The sequence below is a fragment of the Tursiops truncatus genome, chromosome 1 (genome assembly GCF_011762595.2).
Source record: "Tursiops truncatus isolate mTurTru1 chromosome 1, mTurTru1.mat.Y, whole genome shotgun sequence".
Classification (NCBI taxonomy): domain Eukaryota; kingdom Metazoa; phylum Chordata; class Mammalia; order Artiodactyla; family Delphinidae; genus Tursiops; species Tursiops truncatus.
Genome location: NC_047034.1, coordinates 112,647,002 through 112,670,413, shown reverse-complemented (window position 1 = coordinate 112,670,413; position 23,412 = coordinate 112,647,002). Strand labels below are relative to the sequence as shown.

The window sequence follows — 23,412 nt, the reverse complement described above, 5'->3', positions numbered from 1 at the left end:
AAACTGTTTCATTATATCTGTAATGTACTTTGCAAGGTAACAGGATAAAAGAGTAGATAATACTGCTGTTACCATCACTAGAAACAAAGAAAGTGTATGTATTTATGAAATTTTGTTGGAGGTATTGTGTACCAAAGCTAGTACTTTGATAAAATGACTAATACGTGGCATTGAAAGGCAGATATATTATTCTAGAATAACTTTTTAATCTTTTCAAAGAAAAATTTATCTTTGGAAATTATATAACTATTATGTGAATTCATATGTTCTGACTACCTTTAATTTTGGGGGGTTTTGATTGTTTCCAGAATGCAAAGCTCAGATATCCAGTGTATAGGAGCAACTTCCTGTTGCATACAGAATCAAAATATATGCCCTTTTTTTATACTTAGGAGAAGGAGGGAGGAAAGGAGGGAAAGAGAGGAGTTGTTGTTATTATTATTTTTTCATCTTTTGTGACATTGCAGGACCATAGAGTAAATGATGGATTTGTTTGTTTTTCAGATATGAGGATCAATGATGCAGACTGCTGGGTTCGATGAAGCTGGACATTTATAACTAGATTCATTAAGGAATACAAAGAAAATATTTAAAGGGATCAATAATGGTGTCTTCTGGTTGCAGAATGCGAAGCCTGTGGTTTATCATTATAATCAGCTTCTTACCGAATACAGAAGGTAAGGTAACAGTTTAAATTTTAAGTTCAGGAGAACTTAAACTATGCAATCTTTTTTTTTATGTAGAAGTGGCTCGAATGAGTATTTTTTATTATTTTAGAATTAAGTGTTAAAAAGATTTCCTGAATGTCATATTCTTTTTCTGGTGGTTGAATTATTTTCATTACACAGCTATATATTATAGAAAGTGATATAAATCTGAATTTATATTTTACATACATTTGTAAATATAATCATTGTAAATAATCCTGAGAGAACTAAATGAAAGCTTTGCTTTGGTATATATGTTACATTTGTTGACTGAATTTATGCCAGTAAAATTGAAAATATTTTGTGGCAACTCTTTGATTTCATCTTTAGTTTTGTGTGCTACTTAAGTGTGGTCATTTTTCTAAAACTTCTAAATACATTCTTTTTATATTTTCTGGAAAAAGTTATTTTTTGTAGTGCTTCCTTTCTAATGTTATCTTTATTGAAGACAGACCTGATTTTTAAAGAAGTAAAGACACTTTAGAGGGTTAATGAAATAGTTGAAACCATAATTACTATATGGATTTTCTGGTATCCGTTATTTCTTTAGTCTTACATGTTATTTCCATGTGAAAATAACACCCTTCCAGGTGCTTTTTACAGAGCAGGTCAGAAGTTAATGTGGGGCTAAGATGTGTTAATTTTATAGCTAGTTGGTAGTGGCAGTCATTGTATTCAGCATGAAATTATATTAAACTTGTAAAATCTGTGAAAGAATGCAAAATCTCGGAGAAATGCATGTAAAATATAATGGATTTTTTGGTCACAATTAAATATTCTTGAAGAAAATGTCTTGGAATTTTTAAATTGGCTATATATGTACTTTTAAATGATCCCATTTATACCTGTTAATAAAATCGGAGATGGAAAAAAAGGCATACTGTCAACTAATAGATAGAAGCTTTTTATTCTAATGTCTTTGTAATAAGCTTCAAAATGTTAACATTTTTCCGAAAGAATTCTGTTTGAATTGCTTGTTCCAAAATTATGTTTCATCACTTCTCCTTGCTGTCCCAGTCCCCTACTTTCAATATATTGACATAACTTAATAATATAATTCAGATAAATAACAAGTTGAGAAAAATTTTAACATAAGAACTTCTGTATTCAGAAAGTAAATAATGCTCACTTGGATTTGTCACACATGAAAGTTACAAATGGGTTAATATTTTATTTTCAGAAGATATTGCTCTTTGCATCAGAATTGAAAGATACATCAAATCTGACATTAAAATGTAATGTCTGAATGAATAGTACTGTAATGATAAACAACGAGCAGAAACTGAGTTAATAATATGAATCTCTGGCTTGGATTGTTATGAAAATCTTGTGTATAGTCTATAATTTTGCAACTGTTTTTTTAGAAGGAAAAACTAACTGAATTCCTGCTGTTATGTTTGAATGTTTTTATACATTTAAAAAGATTCCAGTTGTAGATCAATGGCTCATTAGTCCACATAATAAAAAATTTTCCAATCAAGATAGAGACTACTTTGCTGGCACAGTAGCTTAACTCAGCAGGGGGCTAGCAAACCAGAGACTTTTTCATGAGATACTGCAGTTTTATTTCTAGTGTCACCTATCAGGTCAGGATGCATATCTGTTGTTAAGAGAAATTTCATTTTTGGTGCATCAGGCCAGGGGGTGTTGCTTTTGAAGCAGTTCCCTCCTACAGGTAAAAAGAACCTAGGACGAACCCACACTACTAACTGTGAGGGTATACAGAGTTACTGTGCACTTCACTGTTAGAACATTGATCCAGCGTCACGTGGTTTTGTCTTAGAAAAGTTTTACGCGACATGATAGTCCTTTATTGCCAGCAAGCAGATAATGCTTTGTGAACACCTATAGAGAAGACCAATCAAAGTGGGGTATGAGAGCACAGGGAAGAAGATATAAATTTAATTATTCAGCCATTAAGTTTCTTCAGGGCCCTTACATGATTGTTACTTTTTCAAATCTTATAGCTATGAGCACTTTTTTTATCAGCTCCTGGATGTTTGCCGGTAAGCTCAGATAAGGTTTTCTAGATGGTTTCCTCCCTCCTTCCTCATTTATTGAGTGACTAAATTGAGCCAGGTGCTTGGGGTTCAAAAATGCACAAGGCACAGGTCCTGCTCTTCAGGAGCTTGTGGTCTTGTGCAGGGGTCAAAACCTCAAACACCTACCTATTTGGCCAAGCAGGCAAAGTAACTTGAGTGCAGCAGGCCAGTGGAGGTCTGCAGCAAGCAGGAAAGTGTTTGCTGGAGGAACCACGGTTGCCTTTCCAGTGTTTAGCCTGGTTTTGCCAGTCTTCTGACTTTTCAACAGAAACCAGTCGTTAGATTTTTAAGTAGTAGCAGCTAAATAAGATTTTGTTTTTAAATAAAACAAGCCTGTGTATTGTATTCAGCCATGGACCGTGCCTTCCTTTTCAGAGCTTTCTTTTCTCCTGTTTACAGTAGTGTTTTACCTTAGTGTATGATTTTAAAGGCTTAACATAATTTTGGATTTGTTTTACATCTGTATGTATGAGAGGTAAATTTCCATATATGCAAGGAGGAATTATGTATTTGTTCTAAGTCCAGGCAAACATTATAAATATGTCATGTTTTGTGTGCATGTTAAAGAGCAAATCACTAAACATTTTTTTTTAAGTTTTACCATGGTAAAAGCTAATTATATAAAGGTTTAATTGCTAGAATTAGTTTATCTTCTCCATTTCTGTCAATTAGTGTTTAAGAATAAAGTCTTACCCGTTAAAATTTACTGTTTTTTGCAAAGTAGGAACAGTGTTTTATTTATTCTTAAAGTCTCTCCTGTGTTTTTTTGAAAATTATGTTTAGAATTTTCAAATAAAAAATGATTATAAAGGACCAAACTTCCACAATATTTTGTAAGTTTTTTTAGAATTTATTTTACTCTTAGAGGACTAATATCTAGCACTTTAAAAATCAGTTTTGTTGAGAAACTGGGGTGCTTTGATTCTTTTGGCCAATTTTTACAAGCCAAGTAACCCACTGTGGAAACATGTATCAGTAAGTAGGAAAGTAAATTGAATTTTTGTGTCCTAGAGAATTAAATTATGCTATATAATGGAGCCCTGGCCAGCATAAGTCAGATATATGAAGGCTTGCTCAAGTGACAAGTTACAAATAATAGCAGTTCTTCAGCGAAGTAGGTAATACAGATTTCAGGTTGAATTCTTTATGCAGTGAGTATGTAATTAGATTTCATTAGTCGAAATTTTAGTTAATTAACTTGAATTACATTGTTGCTTATCCTTATTTCAAAGAAAATATTATGCCAGGTAAAAATGCCACATAGATACAGCTTTACATATTTATTTATATACATCAAGAAAATTTAAGAACATAGCTGTAGAAATAGTATCTTAGCAGTTTTTACTGTACTTTTAAATTCTCTAAGCACATTTTACAATGATTTTTGTGTTAATTATGTCTTAGTAAAAAATGATGTTTGGCTGTAGGATCTTTTTGCTAGTTGAGTGGCAGGAAAATAGTAGATCTAGGGGTCACTTATGAATTTAAAAAACCTGTTTTGGCCTATAAATATTTTTTTCAGAATGGTCTATAATTTAGTGGAAGGAATAGTAACTTCGTTCTCCAAGGTTAAACTTAAGAAAGATTAGAATAATTCAGACCTGTATTTATTCTTTATATCTTTCATTCTTTTATTGATGCATACATGTAATAAAATGTACAGAATTTATATTTACACACACACACACACACACATACACAGAATGTCACCTTCACAAGGGCAGGGATCTTTTTTGTTGTTCATCAACATGCAAACGCCTAGAACAATGCCTGGCTTATGGTAAGCACTTATTCTGTATCCGTCACTGAATAGCATAAATCTTTGAAGAGGGTCGTGGTCTTAATAGTTGGTAGAGGGACAATAAACAGTTGTAATAACAGGGTGATAAGTGCCATGATGGTGATACTCCAGAAGCATTGAGTGTGTGTCAAGAAATGCTTCCAGCCTGAAGTGATGATGATTCTTGAGCTGAATCTCAGTATGAGCTGCACAAGCTAGATAAAGGCAGTGGTGAGCATGGTGGTGGAGAAAAAACCAACCGAGAGAGAACAGCATGGATGTGAAATAAAGTATTGCAGTAGTTCTCAAACTTGAGCATAAGAATCGCCTAGAAGGTCTGGGGTGGGGCCCAGGCATTTGCATTTCTGAAAAATTTCTGGGATGAGGCTCATGTTGCTCAGCATCACACTTAAGAACCACTGTAATCTGGTGTACGGGTAGTTGAGGTGAGGTATATGGTTGCATGGCTGTGGCTATAAAGTAACTTTTTAAAAAGTTTTTCCAGAAAAAATTATGATTTAATTCACTGTGATTCAGAAGTTGTAACCAGTTATCTATGGTTCTTTTCATATGGTTCTTTATCCGTCTGATCAGGCTCCTTGGGCATAATTTTAGGCTTCAAAAAGGGATTTTTGTTTTTACTCTTTTTAGACATTGTACTAAGAAAGAAAAAAATTGGAAAATTGACTCCACATTGGAAAAAACAGAACGTATTTTCTGTGATGGGTAAATGTTGTTTTCTGCACTCCTAAACCACCTTGCTTCAGTTTGTCTCTTCTCACTGTTATAACCTTGTTCTTTTTCTTGCTGGGATTAACTACGTGGCCATTGCCATCATAATGCTGAATTGACTTTACTGTAGGGACTTTACATTTCCCAGTCTAGCAAAATTGACTGCTTTTGTTCATTTCAGATTATTTGATTAGTTTAAAGCTAGGAGGTAAATTTTCAGCAAGGTACATGGGGATTTGGCCGTATGACTCCTATTAAACTTAATGGGGGTCACAACTCCCATTAAATTAATAGGAATTGTATGGTATATCCATGTTTGCTGCAGGCAAATGTAACCTTATTTTTTAAATTTGCAAATTATGTAAATTAACATTGATATAAAACAAAGCATTTTTTTAAATGATTTATTTATATTTTTAGTGCAGATTAATGCGATTTTATTCCTTAAGAAAGTACCTAACTATATTGCTCTTAGGACACTAAATATTCTTTTGTGTTATGTGAGTGCAATGTAGTTTGATTGCAGCAGCGTTCTTCTGCATAGGTTCTGATGTAATTCATTTTCAAAAATATAAATATTAATGCCACTTACATATTATATGACATTGCCTCTGATCTTGTAAAAACCAAATGCCTTACAGTACTACCAGGATTTAAGAGCAAGGTATATGAGTTCTGATTATGACTCAAAATTGAAAAAAAAATAAGATTAAACTTATTGGATACCCTGGCATCTTTAAAAACGTTAATTTGGAGTATACTTTTGTCATTTTAGATACCAATATTCAGTGTTAAATTATGCCATATTTAGTATATATAGAGATTAATTCTAGTGCTTGCTTGTTGATTTTTTTTCTTCTCCCTACTTTTCCTCCCCACTTCCCACCCTATTTCATCCTCTTTTGCTTCTTTTTCCAGTGTTTAGAAAGGTTGACTTATCCATAATCTCTGTTGATTCACTAATAGGTCTATTGCTGGTAGAAAAGTGTTATAAAATCAGTGTGTTACACACAGACCTTAATAACACTGTATTTGCTTGGCTGCTTAATTTTTGCAAACCTCCATATTCTGACAGAAAAGACTGAATCAAATATTTATTTAATAAATCTGTTATGAAGTAATTTGCTAAAAGTAAAGAGGTCATAAACTTGTCCATACAGAAGTAAATTTTTGAAATACTGATTTTACATTCATATTAGACATTTATCACCGTTACTATTATATTTTGAAATAATCAATAGTGTATTAAAGGTGGCTTAATTAAAAGCACAGGAGACATGTAAAGCACCTTAATTTTTCTGAACGGTAATTGTGTTCATTACTCCTTACTAAGTAATTTCAATCGTGATGAATCTCTTGCCTCATTTCTGGAATTAATGTACCTTTTCACTTTTTTATATACTAGGTCGTGGTATTAGAGAATAAGATAATACAAATGATTGAGCACATCTGAGTATTAATGTAGAACTGGTAGTTCTCAAAGAACTTTTTTTTTTTTTTGTGGTACGCGGGCCTCTCACTGTTGTGGCCTCTCCCGTTGCGGAGCACAGGCTCCGGACGCACAGGCTCAGCGGCCATGGCTCACGGGCCCAGCCGCTCCGCGCCATGTGGGATCTTCCCAGACTGGGGCACGAACCTGTGTCCCCTGCATCGGCAGGTGGACTCTCAACCACTGCGCCACCAGGGAAGCCCTCAAAGAACTATTTATCTGCCACATTACTAAGGAAGTCGTACTGAAACATATGCTTGGTACCCTATGGTAGTCTTTATTTTCTTTTCACCTCCTGCAAGACAGAGAACGACATATGACAGCCGTGCAGTCTACATGTATTAGACATCAATGTGGATTAGTGAATATCTCATGACATCTTTCAACCCTATTCTTTTACTCCTTTTGTCAAATTGACAGAAGTGATTCCAGGAGAATATCTAGCCTCGGCCCCGGATCTTTTGGCTAAAATGTAAGGCTGAGAAGGGAATTCCATATAAGAGCTTCTGGAAGCAAAAACATTTATAATCCCTTCTTATGAGCATGGGACTCTCCTGAATTTGACTTTTATGTTTGCTATTATTCTTGCTTTGAGGGTTTATTTTTCCTAAAAGCTTTCCCCTCCTCCTGATTTTGAATGTAATACGTTCTTATGAGAAAAGATACAACATAAGAAAATTAAGATAAGCATTTAAAATTTTTCATAATTCTAGACCTTGATATAACCACCATACATTTCCTTCTTTTTCCCCAACACACATGATAAAAACAAAATTACAGTGTATAAAACAAAATTATGTTCTTCATTTCCATATACTTTTATATTCTGATTTTTCCCACTTTATTATCATAACTTGTATTACCCTGTCATTATATATTTAGATAATAGATTTTAACAGCTGCATTGTAATTTATCATGTATATGTCAAAACTGATTTAATCCTCCCTCTCTACCTGTTGGCCATTTGAACCTAATTTCTTTCAAGTATAAAATAAATATCTATATGTCTTTTTCATCATATTTAGTTGTTTCTTGGGACTGGAATTCTAGAACTCTGATTATTATATCAGGCATGTATACATCTTCCAAACTGGCTTTTTGGAAGGGTTATACCAATGTTCTCTTTGACGACTGTGTGAAAGCATCAATCTATATGCTTTACCAGCACTGCTTTTAAATTTTTAAAAGAATTGACACTTAGATATGTGAAAAAGGATATCTGATTGTAATTTAAATTTCTAATTTGGGGGATAATTGTGAGGACAAAAACATTTTCTATGGATTTACTTATTGGCCATTTGTAATTTTGATGTGAATTTTTTTGTTCACTACCTTTGCCAGTTTTTCTGTTTATGTTGTTACAGCTTTTCTTATTTTTTAAACCCTTTGATGATATCCTTTTGTGATTTTTATTATGAAAAATGTATTTGTTTGCCTTTTAATTCATACTGATTTTTTAACGACAATTTCAAACAGAAGAGAGAGTTTTGTAAAATAATACTAGTCACAGATTTAACAATTATCAATATTTTACTTGATTTGCTTTATTTACCCCCTTTTCCTCTTTCCTTACTTTTTGATGTTTAGTTCTTTTGTGAGATCTTCCATTATTTTTATCCTTAAAAATCTTGAGATTAGTTAAATATTTATTCACTTGCATTTCCCTGTAGTTCTTACGTGTTTTTATTTAAAATTTTAATCCATTAGGAATTAACTTTGTTATCAGGTGAGAGCCAAGGGAGTAAACTAATATTAATCATTTGGAATGAATCAGATTTTAACTAACACAGTAGATAAAGTTAGGACATACCTAAATTAAAAATGGATAATAGAAAACAGTTTAAAAAAAAAGAGAGGGAAATGGATATAATTTATGTTTACACAGAATGAACTGTGCATGAAAATGTTACTGTTCTTTTGATTCCAATAATAATGCTAATGAAATGATTTTGTTTTGCATCTAGTCTATTTAATAAAGTTTATTTTTAAGGTATTTTTGTTGTTGAGAGAGAGAGAGCTAGTGAGAGAGAGAGAGAGACAGAGACAGAGACAGAGACAGAGAGACAGACAGAGAAGCAAAAAGCAGGACAATAGAGATTAAAATACCCTATAGTGAAGTTCTCCATTTTGGGAATTTTGGAATGTCAAGAAACACCACAATTTCTTGGAAAAAATAGAGGGATTCAGATAAAGTAGAGTTTTGTTTTGCATAAGGATTTAATCAAAAAAAGAGGTTAAGTAAAATTCTCATTTATTTTGCTGGTTATTTATAGAGTACTTCTTACTATGGCTTTTTATCTATCTCTTTGTATCTAATATATGTGTGTGTGTTTATATTAATAATCATTAGTTCTCTCTCCCCTTCCTGATTCTATTTTTTCTCTTTGTAGTATTAAAATCTAAACCAGGTTTTGATTAGAGTCAATATAATATGTTATTAAGAGTCAGGGACTTAATAACTTAGTCAAACACAATGAAAAGGATGGATAGGGGCATTGCTGGTGGTTGTGGGGAGAGAGCTCTCTGCTGGATTTTAAGACACCCACTTTTATATGACAGAATGCTGTAATGAGGTGATTAGTGGTAGCAGGTTGATTCCAAAGTTGTAAGTAAAGTGAAGGAGACAGGTGGTGCCGGTTAAGTGTATCCTATTGTTTAAGGAAAGTACTTTTTATAATTTTCTTTTTTGGTTGTTTGTAGTAGATAAGTTGAATACCTGAATTTGTTTCCAGGCAGAAGGAAAGGAAATGGGATCCAGTGCAAGGATAGAGAGGCTCATCAGCAAAGGAACATGTATATTTTGATAGAGGGAGAGGAAGATTCAGGAAGAGATGTTTACAGGAGAAGAAATTTAAGGGAGGTCATGCTGGATGTTTTTAATCTTCTTTATCTATAACAGTGCACCTCAAAATTTACATATAATTGGGGATCCTGTTAAAATGTAGATTCTGATTCAGTAATCTGGGATGGTCCTTGAGAGTCTCTGCATTTCTAATAACCTCCCACGTGATGCTGAGGCTGCTGGTCTGTGAGAGGACATCTGTATCAAGGAGTGTTAGGTATTAAAAGTTTAGTCTAGAAAATCAGATCTTGCATGATAGTGATTTCTACCTTTGCAAAGTAGGGTTTATTTCTTACCTTAACAACACAGTTGAAATATAGAAATAACATCACTTTCAGTTTTATAATTCAGTTTATTTAAAAAAGGAACTAAGCTACCTTGCAACATTTTACTAAACTTTTTTTTTTTGCGGTACGCGGGCCTCTCACTGTTGTGGTCTCTCCGGTTGCGGAGCACAGGCTCCGGACGCGCAGGCTCAGCGGCCATGGCTCACGCGCCCAGCCGCTCCGCGCCATGTGGGATCTTCCCGGACCGGGGCACGAGCCCGTGTCCCCTCCATCGGCAGGCGGACTCTCAACCACTGCGCCACCAGGGAAGCCCTTTACTGCACATTTTTGTATTTTGTTACACTTTCAGTCCTATTTTATATGCTTTCTATTGACCTTTTATCTGATGATTTGTATTGAAAAATCCCTGAGTAACAATGCAGCCTGACCCTTTCTCCCTAATATTTTCCTCTGTTCCCCATTGATCTGTCCTGCTTTCATTCTGTTACACGGAAACATCATTTGAATAGCATTTTACTATAAATGTTAGTACTTAAAGTAACATTACAAAATCATGTAATGCAAAGTGTATATTATTAACCCATTTAGGAAAAGTTTATATTTCACTGATTTTTCAAAGTCGGCATATTTTAAAAACTAAGAATTGCTGTCATTTTCACGTCAGTATTAATACCCTGACGTGTTAACACCATAAAAGGGTATAGGATGGGAGTACTTGAATGTAAACTGGTTATCAAAAAAGAGCTCTGCTGAAGATCTAGCAATTTTTCCACTTTATAGTATTATAGTTAATCAAAGATTTTATTTATTATTAGTAGTGGACATGATTTTATTTTCTCTTCCTGTCAGAGATAAAGATAAGTTACTGATCTGATTTATTTTAGCTTTACTATAATACAAATCACAAATTACATTTATTTCTTCATGAAGTTCATTAGATTCATGATCTTTTTAAAGCCAAATAAAAAGTAAGTAAATAGCAAATTTTAAACATATACAGGTATCTTAGAGATCAAAATAGTTTTACAAAATTTTTTGGTAGAATTGAAGAATTTTAGACTTAGAATCTCAACTTGGAGATTAGCAGTGTAGAAGTTTTCAGTTTACTGATGCAGAAACAGGCCTGCCAAGATTGTTCCTTTGCCAAGCTCTCCTTACTACCAGTCCATTTTTCTTTCTGTAGAACTTAATGTTTAGCCTCAGATCATTGGTGTATTTTCTTGCCTCATGAGGTTGTCACTCAGAATATTTGATATAATTTAAAATATATTGCTTAATATTGTTTAACTTAATGGTGATCAGAAAAAATTCACTTATTTCAAAGCTTTTAAAATCATTACTATTTCAGATGAAAAACTGTATTAAGATTGACTGTATTTTGCAATATATGTAACATATGTATTACAGAAGGACCAGTCTTGCTAACTCTCTGCAACTTTCAAATAATCTTCAGAAGTTATATAGCCACAGGCCTATATTTTTTAAAAAAAATCAGTATTTCCCTTTGAAAGTACAAACGATTGCTGAGAATGATTAAACTACCCATAACACTGAAAAAACACAACAATAATTTTAACTTTTACTATATTTATCAGTTAACACTGATTAGCAGTCATCAATAAAGCAGTTAAAGGCATGCCTTTGCAGCCCCTCCTTCAGGTATGGGTTTTTGACATTATCTTTTCCCTCTTGTTTGCTTACCGCAGGAAGCTAGTTTAATCCTTCGCTTTGTTTTAGAGTTTAGGCAAATAGAGACTATCCCTGTTAGCTTTCAAAAGCTCTTACTTTTGTTGCATTAATGGCACTCACTGTAGATTCTGTGATCCTGGTTTATTTACCAGAAAGCTTACCTTTGAGAGCTGTCACTCCATTGTTTCAGCTGTGTTGTTAATTGACTGATAGCAAAGATTGAGTAGAAAACCTTTAGTGACAAAAGGCTGGATATAGGTGTGACTCCAGTCTAAAAGGCTGGTGAATCTTTGCATCTTGGTCCCATTTCTATTTGTACTAAAATACTAAACATGGACTAAAGGAACAAAGTACATTTAAAAGCATTCAGAAATGTTAAGTAACAATAAAACTCTGTAACCATTTAAATGACAGCAGCTGACTATTTGAATTAACTTTATGTTTGGCTTAATTTGGGGCCCTAATTATTCCTAACTTACTGTGAGTAGGTTTCAATTATAGTATCCTGCAGGGATTTGTAGGTAAGGCAACTAAAAGAATCATTTTACATGAAGTACTTTTGTTCAACTGATTAGGCAAGTTAAAACATAATGATGTAAAACTGAAACCTTCCTGACAAGGCCCAAACAAATGTTTCTAGTAATTTTGTTAAAAAGAAAAATTGAACTAAGTTTAATTTTAAATAATATTTTGGTCTTTGGGGAAGATTGGAAATCAATTGTACATTGTAAAACTGATCTAGATATCGATGTGTCTTAAGATTACATGTTTTAGTGAAGTAGTGAAGCATTAAAGATATGGACAGATTTGTCAGTGGAAACCTTCCTAAGTAATGTTTATTTGCTTTATAATCCTTGATATACAGTTTGACAACTTGAAATACATAGGCTTAAAAGAAAAATACAAATAAATAACTTGAATGAGTAGCACCTCTTCTGGATTTTGGAATGCATTTCAAGTGGACACAAATCAGAGATTCATTTATAGATTTGAAATGCTATATACCAAGAAGTGCAAGGACACAGAATATGGTTGACATTGTGCTACAGTCAGTAGACACAACCCCTATTTAACTCCTCTTCCTAAATACTGTCCCCATTACAGAGCCCACAATAATTTTGAATACCTTTATTAGACTGCAACCACTTTGTGACTGTTAGTGGTACATGCTACTTTGGTTCCTTACTAATCTGTGTTACAGAGCAAAGTATAAAAAAGCTTTTGTTGGTATCAATAAGACCATTTTGAAGCTTAACCATTAACATTTCATTAGAGTCTCATAGCTGCTTAATGTTAATCCAGCCTAGTGAAGAGAGTTAAGAGGCAGCAGTTCTGTTCTCATTCTTACCTTCTCAGTTCCCCTTTATCCTCCAGCCTCTCGACTCTTCTTCATCCTCTCTCTCCTCCCCCTTCTTTACCCTTTCTTTCAGTTTTTGAACATCTAGTATATGTTAGTTACATACTTATATATGCATTATTCGATTGTCAGTTCTATGACCAGTTTTTCACAGAGTTAAAATCTAAAAAGTGTAGCATGTAATTCAAGGACCTTGGCTTTGACTTCAGAGTGGAGTTTTCCTCCCGTAGTTTCAGCCAAGCTATATCACTAAAAGTTCCTTAAAAACAATGCCAAGAAATCCACCCTTCCCCCTGTTCAGTTCCTGTTTGTTCCTTAGGATACTACCTAGTACCTTTAGGAGGCTTTAAATGGGAGAATTTAAATGGGAATTTTCTGAATTTATTTAGCAGCACAGTTCAGTAGAGTAGGCCACTAGCTACAAGTCATTACTGAGCCCGTGAACTATGACTAATGTGACTGGAGGGAAACATTTTTTTCAGTGTTTTTGTTTTTTTTTTTGGTCACTTCTTATATCTCCTTTTCATAGCGCTTGGGCACTCAGAAAAATATTTCAGTTAGTTGAGAGATGGTCAGGGAGTGTTAGTACCAAAGCAATATTTAAAATATATACTTCATGCATGGTACAGCAGTTTCACTGATTATCACCCAAAAACAATGTGGGGAGTTTGTGAATATGGAAAACAAATTAATGTAGCTGTATCCATAGTATGTGGCTTGCAGGAATGGAGTCTGAGATTAACAGCTGAGTATATGTTAAGTATACTTTAAGACTTAACAGTTACAAACCCTAGTTGCTGACTGCAGCCTCAGTTCTTAGATGATTTTGATAGTTCTTAAATTATCTGGGTAGTAATAACTTACATCTAACTAAGTCAGCTAATGGTGGCTTCTATTCCCTAAATGGAGCTTCCTTCTTGAAATCCAATGATGAACCCAGCTGATATTGCCATTTGCTTTCTATGGTTTGAGAGCTTTAGAAAATAAGTAATTATGAAGGCATCAGTTAAAAATGATGAGTAATGGATATCCCTCGTCATTTAGAACATTCTTGTGATTTTGGCTTGTGAACTTCTTCTTTTAGTAACTAGAAAATTCTTCTCTAATTTTAGCTTAGATATAAGAAGGAGGAAACTTTATCCTTACAATAGAAAATGGTGTTTCATTATAATGTTATTTTACATAGTCTTATACATCACACTTGAAAATATATTACTTTTTTGGTTAGTGTGTTCTTAATGATTTTATTATTAATATTAAAATGTTTATAGCTTATAATAAAATTGATGGCTTTCTTGGAGAAATTTTGATAAGGTGCCTTTTAATTATATATATGTGTATATATATGTGTGATATGTGTGTGTATGTTTATATATGTATATATGTGTGTACATATGTATACTGGCAGTCAGTATACAATATATTCTCTATTTAAATAGCATTTGCAAATGAATATCTGGTTTAACATACTGTCTGTGTCTCTGATTGAGAAAAACAATGACAAATTCTATATTTAGTAGAAATTGAGGTAAATGCACAGTGCAACTACAGGAAGTATTTTCTATACTCTAATTTTGGAAAAGAAAGCATTTGGTTTAGAATGGTGAGTTAAAAACCACTATATTCTATACTTCTACTAAATAGCTTTAAATACTTTGTAATTAAAAGGTTTTCTTAGAAAACTTAAGGAGTTTTCACTGACATGCTCAGCATTGATTTGTAGTTTCAGAAGTGCTAGTTTCTGAGCGTCACATCTAATAGTTCATTATCACCTCTTGTTTTATAACAACAATGGTGTCTCTCGAATTGAAGCATTATTTTATCAACTTCATTCCTGAATGATTTATTTTAGCAAGTCACTCCATTCTTTAAATGTAAGTTTGGCATCATTAAAAAAAGAATATGTTGCCATTTCATAGGGTAGATATGAGAGGGGAGTTCCAGAAATGGTTGAGCTGTGCCATGGCTGCATTAGTAGAACAAATGAGTAACCATCCACGTGACTACCTGGAAGGAGAGGGTATAGTTTGTTATAGGGAGAGATATTTATGAATATAATCTGGTATATATGTAGAAAAAATAAACAGTAGTACTTTATAAGCACAGTTCATATGTTTGTTATTTAAATATGAAGGGAATAAGAATATAACATTTGACTTATTTGCCTGTTTATAGTTGTTCTTCAAAATATGATCATATGAAAGTATCTGGAAAATAAACCTGCATACATTTAAGTTAAATTTCTGTTTCTTTTTTATTTAGCATTTGCAAGTGAATATCCAGTTTACTGCGCTGTCTCTGTATGTCTGTCCCTCTCTCTTTCTCTTGCTTTCTTTCTGTAAATTTAGAAAAAAAATTAGTTAACTCTATATTTAGTAGAAATATGTACTTTCATGGTTTTGGCAGCTGAAAAGTATCACACTATATAAATTAAGATACACTGACACAGTGAATTTTTTATTTTACAACTTCATTAAATTATTTTTCTTAACTGCATAAGAACATTTTATTGGTATTTATTCTGCAGGAAGATCCAATACTTTAAATTTATCTTATGAATTTCAATTTTTTTGTTGGTACAGTTGAAAAAAGTACTCAACTGTCAGTCCATTCCAAAAGTGAAGAAGGCACATATAGCTGGTCCAGAGGAGAGAGGGTCTAGCTGGTGCATAAAAAATTCATGTCAGCATTTTGACACTGCATTCTTTTGGGGTATCTGTTATCACTGAATAGGAAACTGTTTCAAATTGACAGGCAGACAGAATGTTGTGCTGAATGTGTAAATTGGAATTATCACATCTAGCAGTTCCCTTCACCAGGTGCTGGCTTGGAGCTCGATTCTGCACTAATGTAGAGAGAGTGCCAGGAATAGTTTTATTTGCTAATTATCCCTTATCTCTTCCTATGTCTAGTTTTTTAGTAAACAGCTTGCCCAGGTGTTTTTAGGAATGCCTAGCAGGACAGTGCAAGACTGCAGGTGCTTATGAGGAAAGGAGATGCCATACAGAACACTGAAAACATCTATATCCATCTCTGTGAAGAAGATTATTGCTTTCAAGGGTTTTACTCCCTAAAGCACTGAAAACAATACTTGTCAGTATTTTGTTGGCCCTGAGATACTGGTGAGGGCAAAAAACTGGGGGTGGTGTTTTAAGCTAGAACATTTAATGAGGCTTTATGTTTGAGTCTTAAAAAAACTAAGCAGTGAAGTTTTCCAAGATTGTAAAAAATGAAAGCAAATCAAGTGTTAAAGGAATATTAAAGATTTTTTTGTTTGTTTCTTCAGACTTTTTGATCTTACTGGGAAGATTTACTACTACATGATATAACTTTTTTATTTTCTTTCACTTTTTAGAAGAAATTCTTGTGTATTATAGTACTCCGTTTGAAAGCAAAATTTAGAATTTTTTTTGTTTTATGAATTTATATCACAAGCTCTTGCTAAGTACTGCTCAAATTAATTTGTGCTTGAAGCATTTATAATTTACTTTTCTTGAAATTTAATAACTTGAATCACAAAATTATTCATTAATTAGTTCTGTTAATTGTTTTTTTTTTGATGTCATAAATAATTTTCTTAAAAGTTCATGATCTATCTTTTGCCTATCCTTTGGGCATTGAATTTTCTTACTGCATTTTCCGTTGTAGATTGCTTTTTCATTTTCTTTTTTCTAATCATTTTTTCCATTATGGTAAGATAATGAAGTACTAAGTGCTCAAAATATGAAGATTTTTATGAAGTTTCTTCTGGTTTGTCTAGGACTGTGAAAGTTGTCATGGCTTTTCGACAGCCAGTCACATTTCAGTGATACTGCTGAACCGTTCACAGAATTTATCCTGTCAGCTTTGATTTAGGATTAGACATTATTGTCTTTTGTATTGACTTGGTTTCTGTTTCCTTTCACTGATATATCCTGTAGTGAAATTACATTTATACCAGAGTTTCCCATGGAAGTGGGAAAGGCTTTATATATTCAAAGGGAGCAAATTTTAGTATAAAGTTTATTTATTCAAATTCTGACTTTTACTAGCTATGTGAATTTGTATGAATTATTTCACTTTTGAGTTTGCATTTTCTATTAATTATAAAATTGGAGAAATACCTGCTTTTTATAACTATTGACACTTAGAAAAGCGACGTTTAAAAAATCATTCATTAGTAATTATTGAGCACCTGCCACATGCTGGGACTATGCTGTTTGCTAGGTATGGTTCTTGCCGTTAATGAAACTTACAAAAACTGTGGTATGTTATGACACCTGCAAGGGGACTAGAGAGAACGGAAGGTTTTCTGGCAGAGATGCCTGAACACATAAGAATTGACCAGCTGAAGAATGAGGCATTCCAGGAGGGGGACTAGAGTATGCAAAAATATTGCCACTGAAAAATGTGAATTGCAAGTGGTCCAATGTGTTTGCAAGGTGAGAGGTGACAAAAGATAGGACTGTACGAAGAATATGGGCCCGATCATATGAAAGAGTTAGGATTTTATCAGCTAGGTAACAGATAATGAATAATTTCAAAGGTGATTATAGATTTTTATTTTAGAAGTATTTATTTAGTTTGCATGGGTTTACTGCTGAAAGCAGAGAGAACTTTGAATAAGTTCTTGTGGGGTCAGGCAATTAATATGAAAAGTGAAGCAGGCCGAGTATAAAGAAACAAAGCAAAACTGGAAAATGCATCCTTGTCTAAAGTAGACAGATGCTACTTCAGGTGATTAATTTGTCATTATTTTGTTCCTTTGCCAAAGTGAGTATATTGTCAGTTGATCTTCCCCCCCCCCCCCCAAGAAAACCCAAATTGGTTTTGAATGTTACATCCACATACTTTGAAATCTTGGCAACAAATTCAAGCACTGAGGGGGCAGGTGGAATGTACCTGTGAGCTGGATTCATCCTATGGTCTGCCCATTTGTATCCTTTTTCTTTCTTTTTAATATTTATTCATTTATTTACTTGGCTGCGCTGGGTCTTAGTTGCAGCATGCAGGATCTAGTTCCCTGACCAGGGATCGAACCCCGGCCCTCTGCATTGGGAGCGCAGAGTCTTCACTAGACCACCAGGGAATTCCCCGTACCCTTTTTCTTATGTAAGACTGTCACAGTGATCTAGGTGAGAAAGAATGAGAGACTGGCAAAAATTGCAGTGGGACTACATAAAAAGGAATGAATTGATGAGATTTCAGAAGTAGAATTGATGAGGTTTGGTAAATCACTGATGAGGGAAAGAGTGATTTATTAAAGTTTGTTGGTGGTAAGGAATGGAGAATAATGGATGTTTCGGAATAAAATAAACTAGATTCTCCCAGGGATTCATGGGGAGTAACACTGCCTGGCTGTCTTGCCCTTGTGGAGTTTGAAAGATGGAAGAAAACTGGTCATCATGTCCAGCGCTGACCCAGGATTTGGAGTAGCAGGAGTTTCTGGGACTGTTTACTGGCAGTGGGTTCCCTTTGTATCTGCCTGCTCTTCTCCCAAATACCAGTTGGCATTCCTTTCCCTCTACTCCTTCTTTTCCTTATCTTTTCTCTCTTTGCCTTACTCATAGTTTCTGTTGCCTCACAGTTTTATCTTAGGATAGCTTCTAGTATACTCCATCCAGCCTTGTTGCATCATGCAACTTCAACTTTTTCTCTAATTCTGGAATTGCCCCGTTTCCCAATTCAGATTCTTGAGAAAGAGAGAAACTCATTTGCCTCACTCCTGTTTTTGCATGAAGCCACATCATACATTGCTCTTGGGATCATGGTCTGACTCCCTTGAGTTCAAGAACCATGTCTTGATCCATTGTGTTGGGATGCTGGTAGGATCTCATAGTTGGGTTGGCCTTGCCTTCTCACCAGTGCCTATGAGCAGAGCATTTAAGTTAGCGTGAACTCAGTGCTGGCAGAAATGGCAGTTTATATTTAGGAATGGTGAGTGATGAGTGTGGGGAGTCAGGGTGCGTCATGAATTCATCAAGATGAGAAATATAGAGCTTCCCTGGTGGCGCAGTGGTTGAGAGTTCGCCTGCCGATGCAGGGGACGCGGGTTCGTGCCCCGGTCCGGGAAGATCCCACATGCCGCGGAGCGGCTGGGCCCATGAGCCATGGCCGCTGAGCCTGCGCGTCCGGAGCCTGTGCTCCGCAATGGGAGAGGCCACAACAATGAGAGGCCCATGTACCGCAAAAAAAAAAAAAAAAAAGATGAGAAATATAAAAAGAGAAATGGATTTGATGTGTAATTCATGTAGTCAGTTTAATAAAGTTACTACCATCAAAAACATAAGTAATGATAGGGAGCTGAGACTTAGACAAACTTGTCAGTGGCCCATACTTACAGAATTTTAAAAATATAAGAATTAGAAATTTAGTATTAATATTTCATATGGCCTTAATATTCCATAATTTATAATAAGCATATAACATGAGGCTTGCTTTAATTATTAAATAATAAACATGAATAAAGTTTGGAAAACTTTTGTTATAGATACACAGAAACAATTAGTATTGAATTTCTCTTCCTAATTTGTACTTTTAATTTAAAACTAAAAGCAGTGGCTGTCCTTTGTTGGCCTTGTACTAGATATCAAGGACTGTGCTAGGTGTTTTCTCTTCATTGTCCTGGGTAATGCTCCCAGCAGCTGTATGGCGTTTGTATTGATTTAATGTACATGAGGAAACTTATGTACATTAAATCAATAGCATTAAATCAATAGCATTAAATCAATAGTAAAGGCAGAGATGAGATTCATTCATCCCCATGACTGTCTGATACAACATTCTTGATGCTCTTTAGTTTGTGTAATAATGAAAATCCACTTTAAGTTTCAGTTTTGGAATGTTTCCATATGTATATAGCATGGTGCCTACAATTTAGCCATCCATAATTTAAGCAATGCATACGTGTAAAAAGGAAATGGCTTTTAAAAAGGTTCATAAATGAACATGCACTATTCACACTCAGGCTATGTCTGTTTGATGCCTGACAGCCTATTGAGAAAGTGGAAGATGTAGGCATTTACCATATGCTTTTTGTCTCTGGTGCCAGACATCTTACTTAGCTCTGTTTTTTCACTGCATTGACTACATATTTTGGCATTATGTCGACAATCAGTAGAAAAGCCTCTATCAGCCCACAGATGGTTCCTTCTGGTGGCAACCTTCTTCACTCAGATTCACTATCCATTGACAGCTTCTGTGCTGTGCTTTTGTTCCTAATCAGTAAACATACAACTGAAAGATTGTATTTGATTTGAATAAATTACTATTTTTAAAATGTGTGCTCTGGATATATGAGAGTATTTAAATAGTTAATGAATAAATGAATAAAAATTTTAAAAATCCATGTTGTGACATATTTAGAGAGAATATCATTGGCCAGATATGCCTTTGATCTAACCATATTTGGACCCCTTAGAAGAACTTTTCTTGCGTTTATACAGCGATCAGTCTTTTTTTCACTCTCACTACTGTCATCTAAATCTTTACTGTTATATTGGTATTTTGAGCCTGGCCCTTGATAATGTATGGGAATGGTAAAATTAATGGTTAGTTTGGAACAAGGAAATAAGGAAATGTAAAGATTAATATGACTACGTTTAGACTTAGGGAGATGAAACTGGAAATCAAGGAGGATGAAAGTTTGATATTATAATACTCTAACTCTCTGAGGTATAAGCAGTTATTTTTAACCACTGAAACTTACTATTATTCTACTGGAATAATAGCAGTGTTGGTTTAAATGAGGCTACATATAGGAAGTTTGAAATTCAGTACATGATAATGTCAGAAGGGAGAAACCCAGACCTAGTAACACTTAGGACATAGAACAAATGCCATTGAACCAATAGTACAACTACTCCTTAACTTGATTTATTCATAAAGTCATTTGTTATTTCTTCAGCAAATGCTGTATTTATTGAGTTCTTACTATGTGCAGCATACTTTTGTGGTTGGTGGTGTGAGGAACTGAAACTAAGAAGAATAAACCTCATTTTTCCTATTTTTATAAACTTACTCTTAGGGCAAGAACAGATGTATTATAAAAATATTTAGAGCTAAGACTTAAGACTACATATTCCTTAATCTTTTCTTTGCTGCCTTTCAAAGCATGGCACATCCTCACCCCTTTTCACCCCTTTTGAGATTCAGCTTGAATAGATGGGAACAGGGTCAGTATTTGACCTAGTGTTCTTATTTCTTAAATTACTACAATTGGGGATGATTACTTATATCAGGGCCAGTAAAATTTTAGTACCTTTGAAAATGATAGCAAGTGTACAAAGACCTGAAAAAAAAAATCATTTACAAAGTTTAAAAACACATTTCATAAACTAGAGACACATTTAACATTTTTCCCTGAATGTAATGTAGAATGAGAGTGCTGTTTGTAATTGAGTGCTTATTTTTTAATTGGATATGACTTATTTTCAGTCTGCTATGGAGTTTTTATTTTAACATGCCATGGACTTTATAGGCATATAATGTTTATCATTGTTTATTTTTCCACATGTTGGAATGTGTTGACTGAATAAATACAGTTTTGATATAAACCTCTGAAATTAATTGTCCAGAGTTTATTAAGTAATTATGTTTGAGCATTCAGATTTTGATAATTAGGAAGAATTGAAATGATGCTACCAGTAAAGTTGTAAATAATGGACATGGTTTAAGACAGTAAAGTAAAATATAGTGACTGAGTTTTATGTTATTTTAGTAATTTGAACATCAAATTATTCAAAAACATTTGCTACTTTCTGACATGATTGTGCATAAATGTTCTTTTATTTTTCATGAAAAGATACTATGTTTAAATCATTTGTGTCCATTGAACAGCATTATTTTTGTTTCTATGGTGTAGAATTTTTGAAATGTTTCATTCTTCTACCCCTATGATTAGAAATTCTCTTATTAGTAAAAATGACCACAAAAAGCAAAACTTTTAATATATTTTGATTAGTGCTCATTTTTTTGGTTGTAGTTGGTTTTTGGTCATTTGGACTGTAATACTGTGTGAGGCTTTTAAAAAATATAAAGTAAAAGTAGTTTAATGGTTTTATTGAATTCTAAGCAAATCCAAACTAGAAAACAAGAAAGAAAAAATTAAAAAGGATTTGAAATCCTGACATCCAGAAACTAACATTTTCTTGGAACATTTGTTAGTGTTTTTTTATAAAATTTTAAAAAATACTTGGTTTTCAGTATTTTAAAGAACAAATGACATGCTATTACTTTGAACGCTTTTTTTTTTTTTTACAGCATACATTAGAGTGTTAAATGTGCAATACATTTCTGTTAAATGTGCAAAATTTTATAATCACATATTGTATGGCTTCAGTCACTAGGGTCTTTATGTTACCTGGAAAAAAAATGTCCTATGGTAACATGACAAAAGAGGTGGTTTGGGGAAAAAAATAATTTCTAGGAATCGAAGATTTTGGATCTTGGATCTGTGTCTATTAGTTAATTTCCCGGGTCCAGTTTCTTCATCTTAATAAGTTAGGAAATTATTAGATTGGAAGGAGGTGAATATGCTGAATCTAAACTATGAAGTAAAGGTGATTTCTGAGAATATTTGTTTCTGACTTAAAAAAATCTGCTTGCCTTTAGTGTACTTTTTCTTTTTTTTTTTAAATTTTGTCTTACAATACTGCTTTCAACATGTGATGGTGATGGTTAAATGTATGATTGCTTTCCAGTTGCCTCACTCATTTTTGTTACATAGCCTCATTAATTTTAGGAATGCACATTTCACTGAGTAGTTACTAGGTAGCTACTCTTTTCATGTAATGAATAGATCTTGATTCAGAGCTCCTTTTTTTGTAGTTTTATTGTAGCCTCATGAGGGCAGGGATCATGTCTTCTGCCAGTGTGTATTCCTAGATCTCAGGAAAGTGCAAGGAACAGCAAATATTTTTAAATGAATACATATTTGATGAATGAATGGATAAATTAATGAATGAATGAATTTCCCAGGAGATGACTATATTAATAGAACATGAGTGAGTAAGCCTTTTTTAAAAAAAGCTGGATTTGCTTTTTATAAACCCTAGAGGAAGAAAAGAAATATTTAATTTTTCATAGCACTTTTATTTTTTGACCAATCAAGGTCACCTTTCACTTTTCACTTCTACTGATGTCTCCCATGCAACCAGCACAGTGTATACATAGAGGAAATACAAAATAGGTATTTGTTGGAGAAGTGAATACATGAATGATCCTTTTTGTATTCACATTATTGTAAAAAAAAAAAATCAGACTTTGTTTTGAAAACAAAAAAATTGCCCATAAAACCAAGTAACATAAAAACTATGCTGGGGGACTTCCTTGGTGGCGCAGTGGTTAAGAATCTGCCTGACAATTCAGGGGACACGGGTTCGAGCCCTGGTCTGGGAAGATCCCACATGCCACGGAGCAACGAAGCCCATGCCTCACAACTACTGAGCCTGCGCTCTAGAGCCTGTGAGCCACAACTACTGAAGCCCACATGCTTAGAGCCCGTGCT

The 23,412-nt window shown here is 33.9% G+C and overlaps 1 protein-coding gene across 13 annotated transcripts in view; it reads left to right on the top strand.

Moving 5' to 3' along the window:
• Nucleotides 1-23,412, top strand: part of ADGRL2 (adhesion G protein-coupled receptor L2) — a 271,627-nt gene that overhangs the window by 124,695 nt on the left and 123,520 nt on the right. For all 13 annotated transcript variants that reach the window (XM_033864355.2, XM_019919571.3, XM_019919572.3 and 10 more), the window contains one exon: nucleotides 505-677. In XM_033864355.2, the coding sequence (XP_033720246.1) occupies nucleotides 605-677 (73 nt within the window). In that variant the 5' untranslated portion in view covers nucleotides 505-604. The remainder of the gene's footprint in view (nucleotides 1-504; nucleotides 678-23,412) is intronic.